Consider the following 25,285-nt stretch of genomic DNA (forward strand, 5'->3'; position numbering starts at 1 on the left):
ACCTTGAATTGAAGTGAGAGAAATTTGAATTGAGATCAGAAGCCATCAGGTTACTGCTAATCAGGTTGATGGGCGGAATTATCACACTCCCTCCAGCATGTGGATTGTTCTTCATGCCATTAGAGTTAGTGCTGAGATTGGCAGGGTTTGGTGGTTCATTGATTACAGGTTTTGTATCTTGAGACACAATGTGAGCATTTTCAATAGCATCCTGTTGACAATGTCCACTTTCATATTCTGTCTTTTTTGGTTCTAAAATATCTACTTTTCCTCCTTTGACTTTAAGAACTCTGACTTTTATTTCTTTGAGCTTTTTCTCTTTTTCCATTTCCTGGAATAAATACATTCAAAAGCTGAGTAAGAAGAATGGTAATTATTAGCATTAGAGAGCTAACTGTAATATATAATAGTTACTGGCTAAAAAGAAAACCAGTTTTTACCTTTCCTATAAGTGAAGTACTTAGTTGTGTATTAGTATAAATTGTTTTTCTTTCATCTTTTATAATTTCATTTTCTTTAGAATTCTCTTTTGGCTTTATGAATAAATTGACTTTTGCTTCTTGTAGTAATTTGGCTCTTAGTTCTGGTATGAATCTGATAAAACAAGCAATATCAACCAATAATCTTTTTATTTATGTAGCTAGAATATTTCATCTTTAATTGACCACTTAATTAATTTACATTTCAGCCATAGCATAAATAAGTAATCCATAATGCATGCCAACAGATGATGTATTATAGAATTGTACACCTGAATCCTATACAATTTTATTAACCAATGTCACTCCAATAAATACGATAAAAATTATAAAAAAAACAAACGGGTGTCAAGAAACGGCCCAATATTTACCTAATACAACTTGCTTTCTGGTAAAGATACATTTTTCAATTTTGCCATAGGAACTTACTATATAAGACTTTTAAAATAATTTTTGTGTGTATGTGTGACAGAGAGAGAGAGAGAGAGAGAGAGAAGAACAGATAGGGACAGACAGAAAGGAAGGGAGAGAAATGAAAAGTATCAATTCTTTGTTGCGGCACCTTAGTTATTCATTGATTGCTTTCTCATATGCCTTGACAGGGTGGTGGTGGAGGGCAACAGCAGATGGAGTGACCCCTTGCTCAAGCCAGAGACCTTGGACTTAAACTGGTGAGCCTTGCTCAAACCAGATGAGCCTGCACTCAAGCTGGCGACCTCAGGGTTTCAAACCTGGGTCCTCCACGAACCAGTCCGACACTCTATCCACTGCGCCACCACCTGGTCAGGCTAAATAATTTTTTAATTTATTAATTTCATTGAGAGAAAAAGGGAAAGAGTGAAAAAGACGGGAACATCGAGTTGTTTCTGTATGTACCCTGACCAGGAATTGAACCAGCAACCTCCGCAGTTCAGGACAATCCTCCAACCAACCAAGCTATCTGGCCAGGGCTACTATATAAAACTTTTTTAAAATAGACTTATAGGAATTAGATTCCTTTTGTGATACAAACTTTACTCAATGCAAATATTGCTTTTAAATTTTGATAAATATACTATTCTTCTCAAGAAAGACTCAACCACTTTGTCCTTTTCACGGTTCTTTAAAGTAATAGTACTTAAAAGATGAACTAACTAGCTTCTGAAATCTTACTCTAGAAAAATATTTGCAATACAAAATGTAGCAGAACATCAATATCGAAGGGAGGTTGCTTTGGTTTTATTTTAATTTCTTTTTTAAAATTTACTCATTTTTGAATATAAAATCCATTTAGATGGCTCAAAATTCAACAGGCTATATTGAGAAGTCTCCTTTCCACCCCTTTCCCTGAGTTGCACAGTTCCCCTCCTTGAAGCAGCTGTTGCTATCAGTTATGCAGGGCACCTGTCTGTAAAGGGTAATGTGAAGAGATGAAGGAAATAACCAGTGATTATTTCGGCTGATAAGAAAATGTCACACTTCTGTCAACATTCCCTCGTGTTGCAGAAGGTTCACTAAAGGAAGAGTCCTCTTACCAAAGGAAAAGATCTTCCCCAAACATTTTCTGAGTATTCAATAATTGGAACTCAAGAGCTTTCACCCATAGTATTAAAATCCAAATATCTAAATACCCCAGAGGTATCAACTTAGTCTATGTAGGTACAAGCACTGGCCAATTGGTTCAGTGTTTAGAGTGTCGGCCCAGCATACGGTTGTACTGGGTTCAATCTTTGCTCAGGGTACACATGAGAAATGACCATCTGTTTCTCTTCCCATCACTTTCCCCCTTCTCTCTTTCTCTCTTCCCTTCTTGCAGTCAGATTGGTTCAAGCAATGGCCCTAGGCACTGAGGATAGAGTGGTTGTTTGAGCATCAGCCCCAGAGGAGGGTTGCTGGGTGAATCCCTGCCAGGACTCATGCGGGAGTCTATCTCTCTATCTCCACTCCTTTCACTTAAAAAAAAATTGATACAGAACAACATTTTTATTCAACAACTGGGACTTTTCATTAATGGTACTTTAACATATCTTTTCATTCTTTTGTTCTGATAAAATTCTTACAATGCCTGAAGGGAATCTCGGAGATTCCCTTTTTATGCCTTTTTCTATTTTAGTCTCTCTTCAGTGACGGTTCCTGGACTTTTCCATGCTTGATCTTACCTCCATCACATTTTTAATTAATGTCCACCATTCTGACCTCACATTCCAAAGGCCAGCTGAATGATTCTGCAATTAATAAGAAACTTTTCTGCCTGGCCTGTGGTGGCGCAGTGGATAAAGCGTAGACCTGGAATGCTGAGATCACCAGTTCAATAAAACCCTGGGCTTGCCTGTTCAAGGCACATATGGGACTTGATGCTTCCTGCTCCTCCCTCCTTCTCTCTCTCTCTCTCTCCTCTCTAAAAAATGAATAAAGACTTAAAAAAATACTTTAAAAAATAAGAAACTTTTTCTATTTCTATCAAAGCCCAAATAGAAAATGGTGGTTAAAAAAAAAATAATATATATATATATATATATATATATATATATATATATATGGCTAATGTGAGAGGCATGGTCCCTGTCTTTAATAAACTCCCAATTTGGAATCTCAATTTTAATATATAGATCGAGAAACTATCAAGAAAGGAAACCAGGCTATTCTGATTCAGAGGTCCAAATGAGAAAAAAGACCAAAATTACTGATTATTTAGTTATTGTTATCTCTGGCCAATGATGACCATTGAAAATGTGTATAAAGAGCTTATTTAGTACACATCCTAGGGCATAGCAACTGTCTAATGAATTTATTATTTTTATTATTAGAATTTTCATCATGACACCTTTAAGTCTACCATATTCCTTGTCAGCACAGGAACTCAGTATGTTTTTGTTAAGTTGAACTTTTCTGTTGTGTAACATTAACCTATGCAACAATTCTCATGCTAGTAAAATTTCTTTTTTTTTAATTTTTTTAATTTTTTATTAATTTTTCGAGTAAAATTTCTTAATTCAAAACACTACATTCTCTCAAAATGCTTACTTTTCAATAAACCCATTTCTAGAAAAATATTCATGATGCAAAAGATCAGTAGCTGATATTCTCTCAGCAGGATCAATTTGTAAACAAGCCTAAAAAATGAAAAAAAATTCCATGGTTAAATAAGCCCTTAATAAGGCTCTATGAGGTAAAAATTATATTTATTCAACAAGTATAAGAGTAATTAATTACTCAGAACTAGTAGCATTATTGAAAAAATGGAATTAGACCTCAGGAATTTCTGACAGTGAGTTCTGGCCACTTATTTTCCTAAGAAATTTGTACTTGTAAAATATTATTACAGGTTAAACATCCTATGATTCTAGCCAAACAAGAAGTCAGTCTGTTTCTTCTGAAATTAGCAGAAATTAATTAGCTCCTTTAGACCCTTTTATTAGCCGGGAAGGTAGAAAGTTCATGGATTATCATTTCCACTGTACAGAGCTCAAAGCATGATTCATTATTTTCCAAATTAGAATTTTAACTCAGATTGTCTAATTCCTAATCCAGTGCTCCTTCTATGGGATAATACAATTTCACAAATGTACAAGCCTTCTAATTTTTTAATAAGCCTTTATTTAAACATCTCTTTTGCTTCCCTACCTGGGGAGTACTTCAATTAAGTAGAGAAACAACCAAAAAACCCACAAAACAAAAACAGATAACAGAAGGAAGAGTTTTGGATAATAAGTTCCACATAATGAATCCATATACAATTAAGTAACTATCATTATTAAGTAAAACACACTTCTTTAATCAAAATATTAAAGATAAAATTTGAATAAAAACCATTTGTTTAAAATTTTCATTCTTTCTCTAAAAGAAGCCAAAACATAGTAACAGGTAATCTTGATTGATGCTTACTGAGTGCCATACAACATTCTATCCAGACTTTTCTTATTATTTGATCCCAACAACCCTATAAGTTAGGTATTATTATTCTCATTGTACAGATGAGGACACTGAGACCCAAAAAGTTCAAGTAATTGGTATAATATCTTATAAGTAAAAGAGCTAGAATTAAAAGTCCAGAAAAACAAAAGTAATTGCATATAATATTATACTTCTGTTTATTTCAAAATGTGAATGTTTAAAGAGATTCACAGAAAAAGTTGTAGAGATATGCTATACAATAATATAAATACGGTTAAAATACTGTACTATACATTTCAAAATTTGGTAAGAGTAGATTACACGCTATGTATGTTTTACCACAATAAAAAAAATTTGACTCAAAAGTGAAATGAATTCTATTATTTTTTTTTCTTTTGTAACAGAGACAGAGAGAGAGACAGAGAAAGGGACAGATAGGGACAGACAAGGAGGAAGAGAGATGAGAAGCATCAATTCTTCATTGTGGCATCTTAGTTGTTCATTGATTGCTTTCTCATATGTGCCTTGACCAGGGAGCTACAGCAGACCAAGTGACCCCTTGCTCAAGCCAGCGACCTTGGGCTTTGTTAGATTCAGGGAGTAGTGATATGCTGGGGCTGCCAAAGAGTGTAACTATTGCAGGAACAGTAAGTGCTGATATGGCTCCTGTGAGGCTGGGAACAAAGAAGGTCAGAGACCCTTATCAGAAGTTTAGGTTTGAAATTCGCCACTAAGCTAAAACCGTTCCCTGTTGCTATGCCGGCCCCTGTTGCTATGCTGCGTGTGACCTCCCTAGCCAATAGCTAAACTGCCACATCTGCTTCTGTCTATGCTTGCTCACTTAGGATATATAAGGGCCTGGCTGTAAGCTCCAGGCGCGGCTCCCATTTGCAGCTCCTTGTGGGCACGGTGTCTCCTGACATCTCGGGAGTTCACCCCTGCGCAGGTTAAACTGGCCAATAAAGTAACATCTTAACTCCTGAAAGTCCCAACATTTGTTCTCGTACCTGGTGGATGCTACAGGCTTCAAGCCAGAGACTTTTGGGCTCAAGCCAGTGACCATGGGGTCATGTCTGTGATTCCACACTCAAGCCAGGAACCCTGTTCTCAAATCAGTGACCTTGGGGCTCAAACCTGCGCCCTCTGCATCTCAGTCTGATGCTCTATCCACTGCACCACCACCTGGTCAGGCATGAAATCCATTATTTACTTTATGATATGCACCTAGATCTTTAAAACTGCAACTAGCTAAACATATATGCTTATTTAAAGCATAATAATCTATCAATAAAACTAAGAAAAATGCTGAAAGGTCTGCACAAGTCATAGCCCATTAGAGGCAAAAATATTAGTCCATCTATAAATAATATAATTCAGAAAACTTAAATACATGCCTTAGTTTGGAAAATATAAAATATGATAATTTGAAAAACAAAGACACAGTTTCTTTAAAAATTAAACATATACAGCCCTGGCCAGTTGGCTCAGTGGTAGAGTGTCGGCCTGGCGTGCAGGAGTCCCAGGTTCGATTCCCGGCCAGGGCACACAGGAGAAGCACCCATCTGCTTCTCCACCCCTCCCCCTCTCCTTCCTCTCTGTCTCTCTCTTTCCCTCCCGCAGCCAAGGCTCCATTGGAGCAAAGTTGGCCCGGGCGCTGGGGATGGCTCCATGGCCTCTGCCTCAGGTGCTAGAATGGCCCTGGTCGCAACAGAGCAACGCCCCAGAGGGGAAGAGCATCACCCCCTGGTGGGCATGTCAGGTAGATCCCGGTCGGGCGTATGCAGGAGTCTGTCTGACTGCCTCCCCATTTCCAACTTCAGAAAAAAAAAATTAAACATAACAGCCTGACCAGGCGGTGACGCAGTGGAAAGATTGTCGGACTGGGATGCAAAGGACACAGGTTCGAGACCCTGAGGTCGCCAGCTTGAGCGTGGACACATCTGGTTTGAGCAAAGCTCACCAGCTTGGACCCAAGGTCGCTGGCTTGAGCAAGGCGTTAGTCGGTCTGCTGAAGGCCCACGGTCAAGGCACATATTAGAAAGCAATCAATGAACAACTAAAGCACCACAACGAAAACTGGATGATTGCTGCTTCTCATCTCTCTCCGTTCCTGTCTATCTGTCCCTAACTATCCCTCTCTCTGACTTTCTCTCTCTGTCTCTGTAAAAATAAATAAATAAATAAAACATATACATATCTTAAACCCACCATTCCACTCTTAGATATTTACCCAAGAGAAATAAAAATATACATCTACTTATTCATGAATGTTTATAGTGATTTTATTTAGCCCAAAACAGGAAACGACCCAAAACAGGGAAATAGATTTAAAAAACTCTGATACAGTGGGATAATACTCAGCAATTAAAAGAACAAACTACAAATACACTCAAAAACATGAATGAACCTCTAAACCATACTGCTGGGTTAAAGAAGCCAGACTTAGAAAAGTGCATACTGTATGATTACATTTATATTCTACTCTAGAAAATCTAAACCAATCTATAGTGACAGAAAGCAAATCAGTGGTTGTCTGGGGACAGAAATGGAGAAAAAGATGGATTGTAAAAGGACACAAAGACATTTTAGGGGTGATGCAAATGTTAGGTGTCTTGTGGTGGTGGTTTCATAGATACATACATCTATCAAAACTCAGCAAATTGTACATTTTACATATGTGTAGTTTACTGTACATAAATTATACCACAATAAAGTTGTCTAGAAAATTTAAATCTAGAAAAAATGCATGCTCTAGCCCAGATATTAAGATATATTAAGGTTATAATAATCAATCAAAATGGTACTTAAAAAGAATGAAGAGAGAAATCAATGACATAGAAACATATTCTAGCATGCATAAGCATTTGTCTGTGATAAATTTGGCATTCCAAATTGTTGGATTGTTAAAGTTGAAAAAAGCACTTACAACATACTGTATGTGACAAAAGACTAATAGTCTTATTATTTTATAAATATATATGAAAAAAGATATTCTAATTGACAAATAGGTTGATGCTTAAAATAAGAGATACAAATGACTGATTAATACTATTAGCATAATGCTCCTCCACCTTTACTCTAATGATGGAAGTGCAATTTCAAAAATATTATTTCTAGCCTGACCAGGCTATAAATGGTGGCGCAGTGGATAGAGCGTCAAACTGGAATGCAAAGAAATCAGGTTCAAAACTCCAAGGTATCCGGCGTGAGTGCGGAGTGGCCGGCTTGAGTGTGGGATCATAGACATGACCCCATGGTTGCTGGCTTGAGCCCAGAGGTGGCTGGCTTGAGCCCAGAGGTGGCTGGCTTGAAGCCCAAGGTCGCTGGCTTGAGCCCAAGGTTGTTGGCTTGAGCAAGGGGTCGCTCGCTCTGCTGTGGTCTCCTCACGCCCCCCCATCAAGGCACATATGAGAAAGCAACCAACGAACAACTAAGATGTCACAATGAAGAATTGATGCTTCTCATCTCTCTCCCTTCCTGTTTGTCCCTCTCTCTGTCACTCTCTCTGTCTCTGTAACACACACAAAAAAGAAAATACTATTTCTAGCCTATTAAATTAACAAATATTTTTTAATATTGTAATATCTAATGCCAGATTAAGAGTGAGAATTTATATCTAATGCAACTTAAGATAACTTGAGTATAAGTCAGTAAAATCTTTCTAGATTAAAAAAACAGCAAAATATATCAAAAATTCTAAAAAACATAAACCTTGTGCCCACTATTCACAACTTAGGAATTTATCCTAAACAAAAAATAAAATAAGTTCATAATGCATATATAAAAGATGTTCATTGTAACACTTTTACCAATAGTGAGGAGAAAAAACCTGAAAACAAATGTCCAAAATAGTCATACAATAAAAACAAAGCAACTATTGAAAATTATATAGTTTCATATTCATAACATGGTAATATGTTTATAATATTATAATGCTAAGTGAAGATAAACAGGTTACATAGCAGTGTGTAAAGTATGACACCTTTTAAAAAGCATAAATTTTTTTTACGTAAACCAGTAAGTCATTTACAATCAAATATTATATCCTGTACTTAATTGTATGTGCTATACTTTTATACAACTGTAGTTAAGTAGGTTTGTTTATAGCAGCATCACCACAAACATGAAGGTAATGAGTTGTGCTATAATCTGACCTTACAATGACTACAACATCTCTAGGAAATAAGAATTTTTCAGCTCTATTACAATCTTAAGGAATCGCTGTATATGTGATCTGAGGTTTACCAAAATGTTAGGTGGCACATGACTGTATATATTTCCCATTGTACCACAATTCCCATGGCTATAAAGTGTTAGAGCTAAGGTTTACACGTATTAGGTCTGTACCCAAAGGCAACACTTAAAAAGCATAAATTCCTATGCATATATTTGGTTGGGAAAAGTCTGTAAGTATATAAACCAAAATGTTAATAGTAATTTCTTTTTGGATTATGGGAGTTAGGAAAATCTTAACTTCTCTTTTTTGTTTATCATGTATTTTCTACTTTTTCTCATATTCTTTGTATAATTAAAACTATGAAATAAAAAAAGAAAATTAAACTGAACTAAAAATGTAATGAACAAATCTGATCCTTAATAAACTCTAGTATCCTCCAGGTACCAATAAAATAATTTTTCCCTTCAAGAATAGTTTTTAGATATTACATATCACATGTTTAAGTTTATGTAAATAACAGCAACAACAGTTAACATGAGCAACATTTGTCGAGAGCTTATTCAAGGCCCTGGGCTCAGAACATTGCCAGCATTGCCTCATTTAATTCTCCAACTGAGGCACAGAGATTGAGGGACTTGCTCAAGGTTGCAGAGCTAATTAGTGACAGCGCTAAGGCTTTAAATGTAGTCTATGTGATTCCAGAACCCCTCCTTATAAACACTACACTATACCTGCTTTGAAGTTGAGGTAACTAGTTTTTTTAAGGACTATACATTAGAAATAAGATACCTTAGTTGTTGCTGGGAAAGGAAATTGGCTGGATCAAGAAAAAAAAATAGGGCCTGACCAGGCAGTGGCACAGTGGATAGAGCATTGAGCTGGGATGCAGAGGACGCAGGTTCGAGACCCCAAGGTCGCCAACTTGAGAGCGGGCTTATCAGGTTTGAGCAAGGCTCACCAGTTTGAGCCCAAGGTCTCTGGCTCGAGCAAGCCCAAGGTCACTCCGTCTGCTATAGCCCCCTCCCCCCAGTCAAGGCACATATGAGAAATCAATCAATGAACAACTAAGGAACCGCAACGAAGAACTGGTGTTTCTCATCTCTCTCCCTTCCTGTCTGTCTGTCCCTATCTGTTCCTCTCTCTGACTATCTCTGTCTCTGCCACAAAAAAAAAGAAAATAAATAGGAACAGTTAGTTTTCACAGTAAAGTCTCTTACCTTTTGAATTTTATACTGCGTTGATATATTTATTGCCTAGTTTAAAATAAAATTTAAATTTTAAAATAATTTAAAAGTGCTATAAAATTGTTTTTTTCCCTCCAATTCTAGGTGTATTTTGGCACTGCTGTGTCTTCATACAATATTGCAACTGCAGTTGCCAGTGGCTTATAGATACCTTAGGATACTGCACAGGGAACAGAGCCCTAACTTAGGATACTGCACAGGGAACAGAGCCCTAACTTGGGTAGACAGGTTATTAAAAGGTGGTGCCAAACAGGTTAAGTCCCTAGAATTTTTGCAGTTTATTCCTAATTATCATTAAAATTGGGGTAAACTAAAAATAATACACAGGATTATACTAGGGAGCTATCATTTCTAATAGCCTATGAATTTTACTTTCTCAGAGTTAAATGCAAAGACAGGAATATAGTAATTTTTAAGATACCATTACATTATGAATCCTTTCAGAATTTCATTGAAGTAATATCCTAAAACTGTATTATAATTTTTTTTTGTTTTGTTTTGTTTTTTTTTTTTTTTTTTTTTTTTTTTTTTTTTTCTGAAGCTGGAAACAGGGAGAGACAGTCAGACAGACTCCCGCATGCACCCGACCGGGATCCACCCGGCACGCCCACCAGGGGCGGTGCTCTGCCCCCCAGGGGGTGATGCTCTGCCCATCCTGGGCGTCGCCATATTGCGACCAGAGCCACTCTAGCGCCTGAGGCAGAGGCCACAGAGCCATGCCCAGGGCCCGGGCCATCTCTGCTCCAATGGAGCCTTGGCTGCGGGAGGGGAAGAGAGAGACAGAGAGGAAAGCGTGGCGGAGGGGTGGAGAAGCAAATGGGCGCTTCTCCCATGTGCCCTGGCCGGGAATCGAACCCGGGTCCTCCGCACGCTAGGCCGACGCTCTACCGCTGAGCCAACCGGCCAGGGCCGAAGCGAAATAAGTAAATCAGAAAAAACCAGGAACTGCATTATTCCATACGTAGGTGGGACATAAAAGTGACACTAAGAGACATTGATAAGAGTGTGGTGGTTACGGGGGGGGGGGGGGGGGGGGGGGGGGGGGGGTGAGGGGGGAATGGGAGAGGGAAAGGGGGAGGGGGAGGGGCACAAAGGAAACAAGATAGAAGGTGACAGAGGACAATCTGACTTTGGGTGATGGGTATGCAACATAATTGAACGACAAGATAACCTGGACTTGTTATCTTTGAATATATGTATCCTGATTTATTGATGTCACCCATTAAAAAATAAAATTATTATAAAATAAAAAAAATAAAAGTCTCCTTTGAGATATGCAAATATTCATAGAAACCTAAATTTTAAAGGAACTTTCAGATAAATTGAAGAAGATTTCTATTGTACTATTTTTCTTATTATTGACCATCAATATATGGCTTAGCTATTTGCATCTTGGGAAATAAAATATTTATTTGTAAACACAGACAAGAATTTTCTACTTTCTTAATTAGCTCAAGATATCCATCTACTGGCATCTATCAGTATGCTTCCCTGTTCTTCATCATGAGAAAACTAAATTTGAAAATCAAGCAAAAATGATCTGGAAATACTTATTTTAGGCACTTAACAATATATTTCAGTAATACCTACCTACTTTTAAAACAATTTTATGAAGTAAATCCAGATCAGAGCTGCTGGGAAGAAAGGGATTTCCAGTGGCCATCTCAATGACCACACAGCCCAGTGCCCAGATGTCCACAGGTCTGAAACAGAGAGCAATAAGTCACTTCTTCATGGAGAAATACATAAAATATCTTTAAAAAAAACTTTAAAAATAAAGTTAAAGACAAAGAAAAAAGAATGATTAGGTGGTATCATTTACAAATTTTCACTGTAGTATCATAAGCCTACTTTAGGATATATATTAGTCTCACATTTTACTAATATCCTTAAATAGATTATATTTAAATTGCATGAGAATTCATGTAGCAGTCCAGATAAAAAGTAACCATAATTCTAAAATTATTTTAGATACTTATAGAAGAACATAATGATAACTGGTTTATGAATTAGAATTAATGAATACTAAAATGATCCTGTACTAAAAAAGCAAAAATTAAAAATGTCAAACATTTACCACTTCTATTTGTTTATTTATCTTTTTCTTTCTTTTTCTTGTGACAGAGACAGAGAGAGAGGGACAGATAGGGCCAGACAGGAAGGGAGAGAGATGAGAAGCATCAGTTCTTCACTGTGACATCTTAGTTGTTCATTGATTTCTTTCTCATATGTGCCTTGACGGGAGGAGGGCGAGCTACAGCAGAGTGAGTGACCCCTCCTTGCTCAGGGTAGCGACTTTGGACTCGAGCCAGCAACCCTGCAATCTAACTGGTGAGCCCTTGCTCAAGCTGGCAACCTTGGGGTTTCAAACCTGGGTCTTCTGCATCCCAGTCTGACACTCTATCCACTGTACCACTGCCTGGCTCAGACTGATTTATTTATCTTAACATATTATAAGTCATCCATAATTCAAACTCTTTTCAATATAACAGTTTTTTAAAAGATAGTTTATATTACTGGGGCTTTTAAGTAGATGTCAAAAGATACCCAACATCACATTCAGAAAAAATATATAAATAAACACTATAATGAAATCTATTTTTACTGATACAACTGATTTAAAAATTGTAAGGTTTGATAACTGCTGGTGAGGCTATGGAAAATTAAAACTCCCATGTGCTGTTCTGGGAGTATAAACTTATATAAGTTCTTGGAGGAAAAACTAGAAAAAGTTACCAAAATAAAAACAAATACTTTTGACTGAATATTTTATTCCTAGAAATTTATTCAAAAATCTACTTGCACATGTGCACAAAGACAAATTATATAAAAATTTCGCAGCAACATTGTTAGAAAAATATTGGAAACCAAATCATCTATCAATATGGAAATGGCTTATAAATTTTTGTACACCACACAATGAAATATTATTCAGTTGTTAGAAAGGATAACATAGGTCTGTCTATGTGTGCTAATATAAAGTGATCTCTAAGCTAAATTGTCAAGTGAAGAAAAAAATTCATTAAAGAGATCAAAGAAGATATAAATAAATGGAGAGATATTTCATGTTTATAAATAGGAAGACTCGGTATTGTCAAGATGTCAGTTCTTCTCAACTTGATCTACAGATTCAATGCAATCCTGATCAAATTCCAATGTGCATATCAATAAACTGATTCTGAAATTTATATGGAAAGGCAATAGACTAAGAACAGCCAACACAATGTTGAAGAATAACAAAGTCAGAAGAAGACAGAAGATACTACTTGATTTCAAGACTTACTCTAAAGCAGGGGTTGGGAACCTATGGCTCACGAGCCAGATGTGGCTCTTTTGATGGCTGCATCTGGCTTGCAGACAAATCTTTAATAAAAAAATAATAATGTTAAAAATATAAAACATTCTCATGTATTACAATCCATTCATTTCCTACCGCTCATGTTCATGGTTGTGAATGGCTGGAACCAATCACAACTGTCCTCCGGGACAATACCAAATTTTTATTGGATAATGCATAATGTACATAGGTTGTTGTATGGCTCTCACAAAATTACATTTTAAAATATGTGGCGTTCCTGGCTCTCTCAGCCAAAAAGGTTCCCGACCCCTGTTCTAAAGCTACAGAAATCAAGCCAGTGTAGCACTGGTAAAAAAGAATAGACAAATACAGATTAAGAGAATAGAATAAAGTCCAAAAAAAACTCACACAAATATACTCAACTAATCTTTGACAAAGGAGCAAACGCAATTCAGTAGAGAAAGGAAAGCTTTTTCAACAAGTGATAATGGAACACCAGAACATCCATATGCAAAACGAAAAAAGAAAAGAACCTAGACCTAGACCTTAAACCTTTCACAAAAATTAACTCAAAATGGATCATAGACCTAACTGTAATATACAGAACTATAAAACATCTAGACAATAATACAAGAAAAAATCTAGATTGCCTTGATTTTAGCAATGAGTTTTTAGTTACCATACCAAAAGCATAAGCCACAAAAGAAAAAAAAAATTGGTAAATAATTAAAATTAAAAACTTTTGCTCTGTAAAAAACCCTGTTACAGAGTTTGAGAAATTTATAAAACATGTACGTGATAAATGACTTGTGTCACATATATCTATATATACATATATATATACATATATATAAAGTACTCTTAAAACTAAACAATAAGAAAACAATCAAATTAAAAATTGGGCAAAATATTTGAACAGGCACCACACCAAGAACATATACAGCCTGACCAGGTGGTGACACAGTGGACAGAGCATTGACCGGGACACTGAAGACCCACGTACAAAATCCTGAGGTCACTGCCTTGAGTGTGGGCTCATCTGGCTTGAGTATGGGATCACTGACCTGATCCCATGGTCACTCGCTTGAACCCAAAGGTCACTGGCTTGAAACCCAAAGTTGCTGGCTTGAGCAAGTGGTCACTGGCTTGGCTGGAGCCCCCAGTCAAGGCACATATGAGAAATTAAAAGTGCACAACTATGAGTTGATGCTTCTTATCTCTCTCTCATATTCACGCAAAAAAAAAAAAAGCAACTCTCATTCACTGCTGATAGAAATGCATAATGATACAGCCACTTTGCAAGACAGTTTGACAGCTTCTAACAAAGCTAGACATAGTCTTATCACATAATCCAGTCATCATTGCACTCCTTGGTATTTACCAAATGAGTTGAAAAACAACCCGTACATGAATGTTCATAGAAGCTTTATTCAAAATTGCCAAAAATTGAAAGCAAGCAAGATGTCCTTTATTAGGTAAACGAATAAATAAAATGTCATACATACATATAATGGAACATTATTTAATAATAAAAAGAAACCATAAGTCATTTTAAAAAATGGAGAAACCTTAAATATACATAGCTGGCCCTGGTCAGTTTGCTCAATGGATAGAGCATTGGCCTGGCACGTGGATGTATAAGGTTCAATCCCCAGTCAGGACACACATGAGAAGCAACCATCTGCTTTTCTTCCCCTCCCTCTCACCCTTTTCTCTCTCTTCTCCTTTTACACTCAGTGCCCCGTTGATTCAACATCAGCCCCAGACAGGGGTTACAGGGTGGATCCTGATTGGAGCACATGTGGGAGTCTATCTCCTCTCCTCTCACATAAAAAAAAAAAAAAAAAAAGGCATTTATTCATTTTTGTTTGTTTTTGAGAGAGGCAGGGAGAAAGAGAGACAGGGACATGGAGCTGCTTCTGTATTTGTACTTGACTGGGGAAGGGACTGGCAACCTCCATGATCCGAGATGATGCTCTAACCAACTGAGCTATCCAGCCAGGGCTTAATTTTTCCTGACTTTTAGAGAGAGAGAGAAAGAGAAGGAAAAGGGAAGCATTTGTTGTTCTACTCAGTTGTGCTTTTTTTTTGTTGTTGTTGCTTCCCATGTGTGCCCTGACTGGGGATTAAACGCACAACCTTGTTTCCAGAGGACACTCTTAACTGACTGAGCTAACTAGCCAGGGCCATTATTCTTTAAAATCATTACCTAGCAATAGTGGGGCACATGACTCCTGCATGCGCCCCAATCAGAATCCACCTGGCAACCCCTGTCTGGGCCGATGCTCAAATCAACTGAGTCATTCTCAGCACCCTAGCCAGCACTGGAACCAATCAAGCCACTGGAGGGGGGAAAGGAGAGAAGAGGGAGAGAAGAGGGAAGGGAAGGGGAAGAGAAGCAAATGGTTGCTTCACATGTGTGCTCTGGCTGGGGATCAAAGCTGGGACATCCGCACACCAGGCCGATGCTCTATCCACTGAGCCAACTGGTCAGGGCCAGAATAAATGCCTTAATTGTAGTGCATACAAATTTTCAAGTCCACATTACAACACAGACTGGAAGATATAATAAAAACATATTAGCTTGCTTATTTCACAAATTTTAAGAACGTAATGGAAATTTGTAAGTTTTAGTAAGAAACAGTAAAATTAAGTTTTAGCCTTCAAAACTTTAAGTAAATTATTTTAAGCACTTTCCCTACAGTATGAAATTCCTATTCATCTCCTCCATCTCCAACAGAGGCACTAAAAACATTCCTATAATTTCCTGGGGAAATTAGTTCGCTTTTCCCCAGCTTGATCTGAACTTTCACAGTTTGATTTAGTAAGTAAGGTAAGGCATTATTTGCAGGAATGTAATGTATTTTATAGGCAGGCCTTTCAAAGAGCAATGGAAGACAGAATGCAGGGAGTTGATTGCCATTGCAGCACTAATCTTAAAAAGCTCCTCCATTATCTGAAATATGAGCAAGTCCTTGTATGCAGGGGTAAGATGAGCTTAAAAACAAGCACGGGGGGATGAACTTTGATCATGATACAGTGAAGAGATCTGCTGACCAGTAAAACTGGTGAAAATTATTTTTTTAAAACCCACAATAATTAAAGCCTCTGGAAATAATCCTAAGGTTAAATAGAAAATGAAGAAATATCTACTCAAGAAAATCTATAATAATTTGTAAAGAAAGACGAGTCTCTAATATTTGAGTCAAAGCCACTCTCTCCCTCCTTCATTCTAGCTCAGTGAGGCAAAGATTCAATCCTACACAGTTCCAGCCAAGAACATAGGGTTTCCTTTCCCCCTAGCTTCCAGTCAAAGGGCTTTGTTCCCAGAAGCAGCAGAACTTCAGTATTTCTCATACTGCCCCCAGCTACCTCTTGCTGAGGCTAAAAGTCCAGGGTGAGTGTGTTCAAGGGTCTAACTGGCACCTACTCATAGAATGATGGCTCTTGCTTGGATGTGGCACACTGAGAATACTGGGGCCCCAAATGCCCTTGCCCCACCCCAGAAAGCACTAGTTCCACACCAGGAAAGGTAAGGTCAGAGGACTCTAGGCTGCTGCCTCCCCACCTCACTGAGCACTTGACTCCTAGAGCAGAATGGCACTTAGAGAGAAGACTGCCATTAACCCCACCCAAGCTCCAGAACCCTGGCTTAGAGTTTTTGTCTGGAAGAAGCAGGTTATAAAACAGACAGCTCTAAATCTCTTCCAAAGGAATTTACTTCATTTGCAACAATGTGAAGTTCAAATTTAAGGGTGCTCTTAAGAAAAGTGGAGGATGTGATAAAAGGCAATTGGGAAGAGATTCGTGAATTAGACGGTCTAGACCAGTGTTTTTCAACCACCTGTCTGCAGACCAGCAGCAGGCTACCAGAAATTTTGTGCTGATTTGCGAAGAGTTGGCCACCCTGAGTGATTGCCACTTATTTGCCTGTACCATGGATGAAAATACTATTGAAATTGTCTTAGATATCTTTGGAATTTGTAGGCTCATTCAAACAACCTTTTGCACTGTGCAGAGCATTTACAAATCATGAGCAATAGACAAAAAGCATTTGGAAAAACTTATGTAGTATTCAGTGCATCATATATGTGGAGTTTGAAAATCAAGCACCAGATTGTACTGTATTGCATTGTTATGCATGGCAAGACAAAACTTTATTTGTTGTGTGTTTCCATTTCCAGCTGACCAGGTTATGTGCAGACTCTAACTCTCACCCCCTCTCTCTGTAGTTCATTTTTTTTATGCTTGCACAAATAGGGTTTGGACAAACTGATATAATGTTCAATGCATCATACATGTGGTGTTTGGAAACCAAGTACCAGCTTGCACCATAATGCACTGTGGTACACAGTATAATAAAACTTTATGTGCTGTATGTTTCTGTTTCCAGTCCCTTCCTCTCTCAGTAGTACATTTTTTTCATGTTTGTGCAATTATTCATGTATGTACTCACCTGTTCAGAACACATCCATATTCTTTTCAAACAAATTATTGTGTGTTTTAGTGTCATTTTGCTATAAAAAAATTTTTTTTTAATTTTTATTTTTCTGAAGTTGGAAACGGGGAGGCAGTCAGACAGACTGCCGCATGCGCCCGACCGGGATCCACTCGGCATACCCACCAGGGGGCAATGCTCTGCCCATCTGGGGAGGTTGCTCTGTTGCAACCAGAGCCACTTGGCTGCTGGAGGGGAAGAGAGAGACAGAGAGGAAGGAGAGGGGGAGGGGTGGAGAAGCAGATGGGCGCTTCTCCTGTGTGCCCTGGTCAGGAATCGAACCGGGGACTCCTGCACGCCAGGCCGATGCTCTACCACTGAGCCAATGGCCAGGGCTTTGCTATAAATTTTAAACCCTATGAGATAGAAAGAAAAAAACAACAAAACATTTTAACCTTCTTCAAAAGCAAAACCAATAGTCAAAAGAAAAGCAGTGATAACCAAGTATTAGTGCTTCAAGTTTAAAAGAAACAGTGAAAGGCCCTGGCCAGTGGTTCAGTGGATAAAGTTTAAAAGAAACAGTGAAAGGCCCTGGCCGGTGGCTCAGTAGATAAAGCATTAGCCCAGTGTATGGACGTCCCAGGTTCGATCCCTGGTCAGGGCACACAGGAGAAGTGACCATCTGCTTCTCCCCACCTCCCCTCCCCCTCCTTTCCCTCTTCCCCTTTCACAGCCAGCTGCTCATTTGGTTCAAGTGTGGCCACAGGCACTAAAGATAGCTTTGTTGGAGTGCATCAGCCTCAGGCTCTAAAAATAGCTTGGCACTCAAGCGTCAACCCTAGATGGGGTTGCCAGGTGGATCCTGGTCCTCCTCCTCCTCCAAGAAAGAAAGGAAAGGAAAGGAGAAGGAAGGAAGGAAGAAGGGAGGGAGGGAGGTAGGGAGGGAGGGAAGAAGGGAAAGAAAGAGTAAAAAAGAAATGTATTGATAATTTTGAAGGTACAACAGAAGCCAAAATCTTTGTGGGCAGTATGATAAGGACACTGACATACTGAGGTAAAAGATTTTAAAATCTTTGCAGAATTAAAAAAAAAATCTTTGCAGAACTTAGAGGCTAACGATAAGCAGAGGAGACTACGAAGGATGGAACACTCAAACAAGCATGGATAAAGCCTGAGGGTTGTCTGCATAGGCCTCCTGGGGTAGGGGCCACTCAGTCCCAGCTGGTAAGCATGAGAACATTAATAACCAGAAGGGAAGGTGCCTATAGAATCTCTCTGTCCTAAGCAGAGGTGCCTCTTTCTTAACCTCAACTCACATGCAGAAGGCAAAGGGTGTCACTAGTAGTGACAGACTTTTCGAGGGGAAAAAAAGAGAGGGATAGGCAAGGCCAGGCAAGATCCCAAAATATACATACTTTCCATAAGAGGTATCTTTTAGTACTAATTCTGGAGCTCTATACCAGCGTGTGGCCACATAGTCTGTATAAATGTCCCCAGGAACTGCTAGTGTTCGTGAAAATCCGAAATCACAGAGTTTAGTAATTCCTGACTGGGATACCAAAATATTCTCAGGTTTTATATCCCGATGAATGATCTAAAAAACAAACAGAAGATGCAATACATTAAAATGAGTTTTCATTACCTAGAGAATTTCTCAAAAATTATAGCGAAAATCTAGCTAAGACAATAAAGCTATTTTCTTACCACTTGCAAAGGATTAACCACACAAAACAAAGCTTAATTTACGTATTTTCCATTTTATCCCATTCATCATCTTAAAATTAAGGAAGCCCAGAAAACAAGTATAATACTAAAAAGGTAAATCACATTCCTAAAAGGAAAAGTAATCAAAAGAACTTAATGAAAAATGTTTAACTTTCCTTTAAGCACATATCATATCTCAGGTACTGCCCTTTCTCTCATTTCCTTCACAGCTTAACCTCTTGAAGACATCATCATTGTTACTGATTCTTCACTTTATGACCACAGATTCACCGGTCAAGATAACGTAATCTGCCTTCTGCTGCAGTCAGTGTTCCATTAAACTGCCCAAGCTATCGTCATCAATAATTTAACTGTTGCTACTATATCCAATAGATGCCCCTCAATACATATCTTACTTGATATCTTAGAGTAAAAATGTTGCCAACCACTCCTCTGTTCCTGATTTCTGGAACCTAAAATTCTCCTAGGCTCCTTCTATCTCTGAGGCAGTTCTCTCTCTATCTGTCCCTTAAATGCGAGGTTCTAGTCTTGGGCTTTCTCTTCTCATACATCATGCTTCCTAAGCAATTTCATTTACTTTTTTTCCCCATCACTTTCTTCACTTGGTTATGGGAACATCATACTTTCATGTGCTTCTTCTCACCTATTGGCTACTTTGTCTCAATGTCATCTACTTTTACAACTTTAGTAACTCTCCATATATTGACGACTTCCAAATTTCTAAACTTAATTTCTGTTTCTAGGTATTTCTCCTGGTTTCCACTGGGAGTGGAATTCCATAAGAAGTCCCACTCAGCAAATTTAAAACTGAATGCATCATGTCCCCCAAACCTATTTGTTCTCCATAGTCCTTTAGCTCAATAAATAGAATCAACATTGACCATGTCTCAAGCCAGAAACCAAGGTATTTTTCTCCCTCAGCTCCCATATACTCTTTTTTTGTTGTTGTTTTTTTGGGGTTTTTTTTTTTCTCCCATATACTCTTTTTTTTTTTTTTTTTTTCATTTTTCTGAAGCTAGAAACAGGGAGAGACAGTCAGACAGACTCCCGCATGCGCCCGACCAGGATCCACCCGGCACGCCCACCAGGGGCGACACTCTGCCCACCAGGGGGCGATGCTCTGCCCATCCTGGGCGTTGCCATGTTGCGACCAGAGCCACTCTAGCGCCTGGGGCAGAGGCCACAGAGCCATCCCCAGCGCCCGGGCCATCTTTGCTCCAATGGAGCCTTGGCTGCGGGAGGGGAAGAGAGAGACAGAGAGGGAAAGCGCGGCGGAGGGGTGGAGAAGCAAATGGGCGCTTCTCCTGTGTGCCCTGGCCGGGAATCGAACCCAGGTCCTCTGCACGCTAGGCCGACGCTCTACCGCTGAGCCAACCGGCCAGGGCCTCTCCCATATACTCTTAACTTATCTACTTCTCTCTCTCGTTCAAGTCCTCTCAGCTCTCTCACTGAAAATTATTACTACTAACTGGTCTCCCTCCACTCACTCTGATCCCCTCCAATACACTGTCCCCACGAAAGCACAGTACTATTTTTAAATCATGGGTGATCTTGTCACTTCTCCATTTAACATCCTTCAAAAATTCCCCACCCCAAAGGACAAATTTGAAACTCCTTAAAATGGCTTGTAAAGGCTTGTAGGATTTGAACCCTGCTCACCTTCTCAACCTCTTTCCCTAGAGAACATTAGTTTCCCAATTTTCCAGGGTTTGTCTCATCTGTGCATTTATTGGTAATATCCCAACTGCCTGGCCAACTATTTCCTCAGGTCTCAGCTCAGATGCTTGTATTAAATGTTCCTTCTATTTCTTCTCACATCATTCTGCCCTTCTCCATCCCAGTATTTGTCATATTAATTGTCTATTTACATCTTTGTAATTCCCACTGACTTTAAGCACCATGAGGGCAAGATGTATGTGTGTCTTATTTCAGCTATATCCCAGTGCCCAGTACAGTGCCTAAAACAAAGAAGGCATGTTAAAACTTTACCAGGTGAGCCTGACCTGTGGTGGTGCAGTGGATAAAGCATTGACCTGGAATGCTGAGATTGCTGGTTCAACACCCCAGGCTTGCCCTGTCAAGGCACATATAAGAAGCAACTGCTATGGGTTGAGGCTTCCTGTTCCTCCCTCCTTCTCTCTCTCTCTTTCATCTCTCTAAAATCAATAAATAAATTAAAAAAACAAAAACAAAAAACTTTATCAGGTGAGGTCTGGCCTGTGGTGGCACAGTGGATAAAGTGTCAATCTGGAATGCTGAGGTTGCTGGTTCAAAAACCCAAGCTTGCCCAGTCAAGGCACATACAGGAAGCAATTACTACAAGTTGATGCTTCCCACTCCTCCCCTCTCTTTTTCTCTCTCTCTCCTCTCTATAAAAATCAATAAATAAAATCTTGAAAAAAAGAAACTTTATCAGATGAAGTATGTTATCATGACTGGAAAATATCATAGCATATGTGAAAATATCTCACATGTATAAAATTCCTTGTTTATATAGTTTACTGCTCTGTCTTTGGGATTAGCTTTTGTTCTGCTTCAGTCTCCCTCCACAAATGGCCAAAAAATTGACTTAGGTTAATGAGTCATATTAAAGATGACATCTATACAACTACGTTGATCTATTTTTACTTGCATAACTTTTATTGAGTGATTAGTATATACCAGTCACTATACCAAAATCTGAGGATATAATGTGAACAAAAACAGACATGAAGAAGCACATTAAGATACCACTTCACACATTCTGCCCTGCACACATCCATCACCCTCCTTGTCCGTGCTCTAAACATAGACACAAAGATCCATCCAGTTGATACCCTAATATTCTCACTCTTTTCAACAATTAACACCATGACTACCTGCAGAATCTTATTATCCTTGAGAACTAAGCACTGTCTGCATCCTAACTTTTAAAATTCTATATTCTGACAATATCCTCATGGTCTTCCACTATCACATTGAGGCCTCCCTAAACAGAGTATTTCTATTTGCTTAGGTCTTTCACCTCTCTCATCAATGTTTAACCATGTTCAGTGTATAGGTCTTATACATCTTTTGTCAGATTTTCCCTGTTTCATTTTTTACGCTGCTGTAATGGTATTTTTAATTCCAATATCTGATAGCTTGTTGCTAATTCATAGAAATACAATTAATTTTGATATATTGATTTGTCTCCTACAATCTTGATAAACTTACCAATTAGTTTGGTAAACTTTGTTATAGATTCCATAGACTTTTTACATTGTTATGTCATCTGTGAATAAAGACAGTTTAACCTCTCATTAAAAAAAAAGATACTATTTCACACTGATTAGAATAACTATAATCAAAAAGACAATAAAAATACTGGAAAGATGGCCCTGGCCGGTTTGCTCAGTGGTAGAGCGTCGGCCTGGCATGCGGGAGTCCCAGGTTCGATTCCTGGCCAGGGCACACAGGAGAAGCGCCCATCTGCTTCTCCACCACTCTCCCTCTCCTTCCTCTCTGTCTCTCTCTTCCCCTCCCACAGCTGAGGCTCCATTGGAGCAAAGATGGCCCCGGGCGCTGAGGATGGCTCTGTGGCCTCTGCCTCAGGCGCTAGGATGGCTCTGGATGCAACAGAGCGACGCCCCAGAGGGGCAGAGCATCGCCCCCTGGTGGGTATGCTGGGTGGATCCTGGTCGGGTGCATGCGGGAGTCTGTCTGACTGCCTCCCCGTTTCCAGCTTTGGAAAAATGAAAAAAAAAAAAATACTGGAAAGGATGTGGAAAAACTACAATATGTTGGTGGGGATGTAAAATGGTACAGCCACTTTGGAAAAGTTTGGCAGTTTCTTTATAAAAATTAAAACAAATTATATGACCCAGTGTTATTAACTTGCCTTATTTCTATTCCCCTCTCCTCAGCTTCTGGTAGCTTTATTAAACAACCTGCAAAATAAACTGGGTTGTATCTCCTCCAAAGCCCCATTCCCAGGTAACTGTTATTATTTGACTTGTCTGGCAGGTCACTGAAAAATTCCACTAGAAGTCTAGTCTTTATTTTATCTACCCCAGAGCTTGCCCGGTACAAACAGTCTTTCTCTGGGGATCTTTGTTAGGAATAATTAGCAGCTACTATATAACATTATATCCACCTGAGGGAGCTATAACAGGACAAACAACAAGCTGACCAAAATACTTAGGAAGGCTGGAAATGCAATGTCCATAAAGGATTTGAAAAGCTCTAACATATTACAAAGAATCAAGAAGGCCACATGCAGAGCTGTGCACATTCTTAGGAAAGACCTGAGATGATCCTAAACTCTCACTTCTGGCTCTGCATAGCAGAAAGGTTAAGGCTAAAGCAGAGTTGTAAACTGTCTGAACATTGAAGGCACTTCGCAGCACAGAAAGAAAGCCCCTCAGTAAATAAGGCTGAGAGATTTATTGGTTTCAGGTATTTAAGGAAATCTGTGTCCAATCATTACTTAGCCACTAAGCTAACTGAGCAGAGATTTCAGTGATCACACATTATAAAAAATACAGACCTTACAGAATTAGTTTAGGAAAGTAATTAAACAAACAGCAACGAACCCTGAGAGATAGGAAACATTTTCAGAGTGGCCACATTAAAGGTATTCAAAGAAATAAGTATGGCCTATACACAGGAAAGAAAAGCAGTCAATAAGAAACTTTTTCCTGTGCTCGCTTCGGCAGCACATATACTAAAATTGGAACGGTACAGAGATTAGCATGGCCCTTGCACAAGGATGACATGCAAATTCGTGAAGCGTTCTATATTTAAAAAAAAAAAAAGAAAGAAAGAAACTTTTCCTGAGGAAGCCCAGACATTGAACTTACAAGACAAAAACTATAATCAGCTATTTTAAATATGTTCAAAGCTAAAGGAAACCATGTGTAAAGAATTTTTAAAAAGTATGAAGACAATGTCTCACAGAATTAAGGATACCAATAAAGAGAAATTATATATTAATAAAACTAAATAAAACACTTTCAAAAAAGTAAAAAGACAACCCACCGAATGGGAGAAAATATTTGCAAGTCATGTATCTTATAAGCAGCCAGAATCCAAAATATATGAAATACAACTAAACAATAAAAGACAAATAATCCAATTTAAAAATGAGCAAAGGACTTGAATAGACATTTCTTCAAAGAAGGTATACAAATATGAATTTGCCTGTTCTGGAGATTTCATTTAAATGGCTTTTATACCATGTAGTCTTTTGCATCTTACTCTTTTCATTTAACATGTTTTCAAGGTTCATCCATGTTGTAGCATGTGTCTGTACTTCATTCCTTCTTGTGGCTGAGTAATTTCCATTGTAGTATTTATCTTATTCATCAGACACTTCAGTTGTCTCCACTATCTGGCTATTCTGAAAATGCTGCTATGAACATTCATTCCTGTGCAGGTTCTTATGTGAACATATATTTTTTAATTCTCTTGGGTAAATACTTAGGAGTAGAATTCTTGGGTCATATAGTAATTCTATATTAACTTCTTGAGGAACTGCCAAACTGTTCTCCATAGCAGCTACATCTTTTTACATTATCAGCAGCAGCATATGAGGTTTCCAATTTCTCTACTTCCATGCCAACATTTGTTGTATTTTCTAAGTTATGTCCAGCCTTGTGCATATGAACAGTATTTCATTGTGATTTTGACTTGCATTTCCATGTAACTAATGATATTGAGCATTATTTCATGTGCTATCAACAATTTGTATGTTTTCTTTGTAGAAACTTCTATTCAAGTCCTTTGCCCATTTTTAAATTGGGTTATTTGTCTTTTTATTGTTGAATTGTATTTTATATACTCTAAATACTAGATGCTCCTCAGATATACAGGGGTGAGCAAAAGTAGTTTACAGTTGTTTGTAATAAATAGTATAGTAATTAATAAATAATATAAGAACTTGTCTACTTTGCTTTTTATTACTTTTGGTGTCATAGCTAAAGAACTACTGTCTAATACATGGTCATACAGATTTTCACCTATGTTTTCTTCTAAGAGTTTTATAGGTTTAGCTCTTACATTTAGATTTTGATCCATTTTGAGTTAATTTTA

The 25,285-nt window shown here is 38.3% G+C and overlaps 1 protein-coding gene and 1 non-coding gene across 2 annotated transcripts in view; one reads left to right on the plus strand and one right to left on the minus strand.

Annotated features, from left to right (window-relative positions):
- CDKL3 (cyclin dependent kinase like 3) overlaps window positions 1-25,285 on the minus strand; it is a 52,990-nt gene that overhangs the window by 12,822 nt on the left and 14,883 nt on the right. The window contains exons 4-8 of the mRNA XM_066343690.1: window positions 18,925-19,103; window positions 11,368-11,476; window positions 3,483-3,571; window positions 441-594; window positions 3-331 (exon numbers count right to left, since the gene is read on the minus strand). Of these exons, the coding sequence (XP_066199787.1) occupies window positions 3-331; window positions 441-594; window positions 3,483-3,571; window positions 11,368-11,476; window positions 18,925-19,103 (860 nt within the window). The remainder of the gene's footprint in view (window positions 1-2; window positions 332-440; window positions 595-3,482; window positions 3,572-11,367; window positions 11,477-18,924; window positions 19,104-25,285) is intronic.
- LOC136377796 (U6 spliceosomal RNA) lies at window positions 23,895-23,998 on the plus strand. The gene has a single exon (XR_010746426.1). It is a non-coding gene; the product is annotated as a U6 spliceosomal RNA (small nuclear RNA).

Source organism: Saccopteryx leptura, chromosome 6 (genome assembly GCF_036850995.1).
Source record: "Saccopteryx leptura isolate mSacLep1 chromosome 6, mSacLep1_pri_phased_curated, whole genome shotgun sequence".
Lineage (NCBI taxonomy): Eukaryota > Metazoa > Chordata > Mammalia > Chiroptera > Emballonuridae > Saccopteryx > Saccopteryx leptura.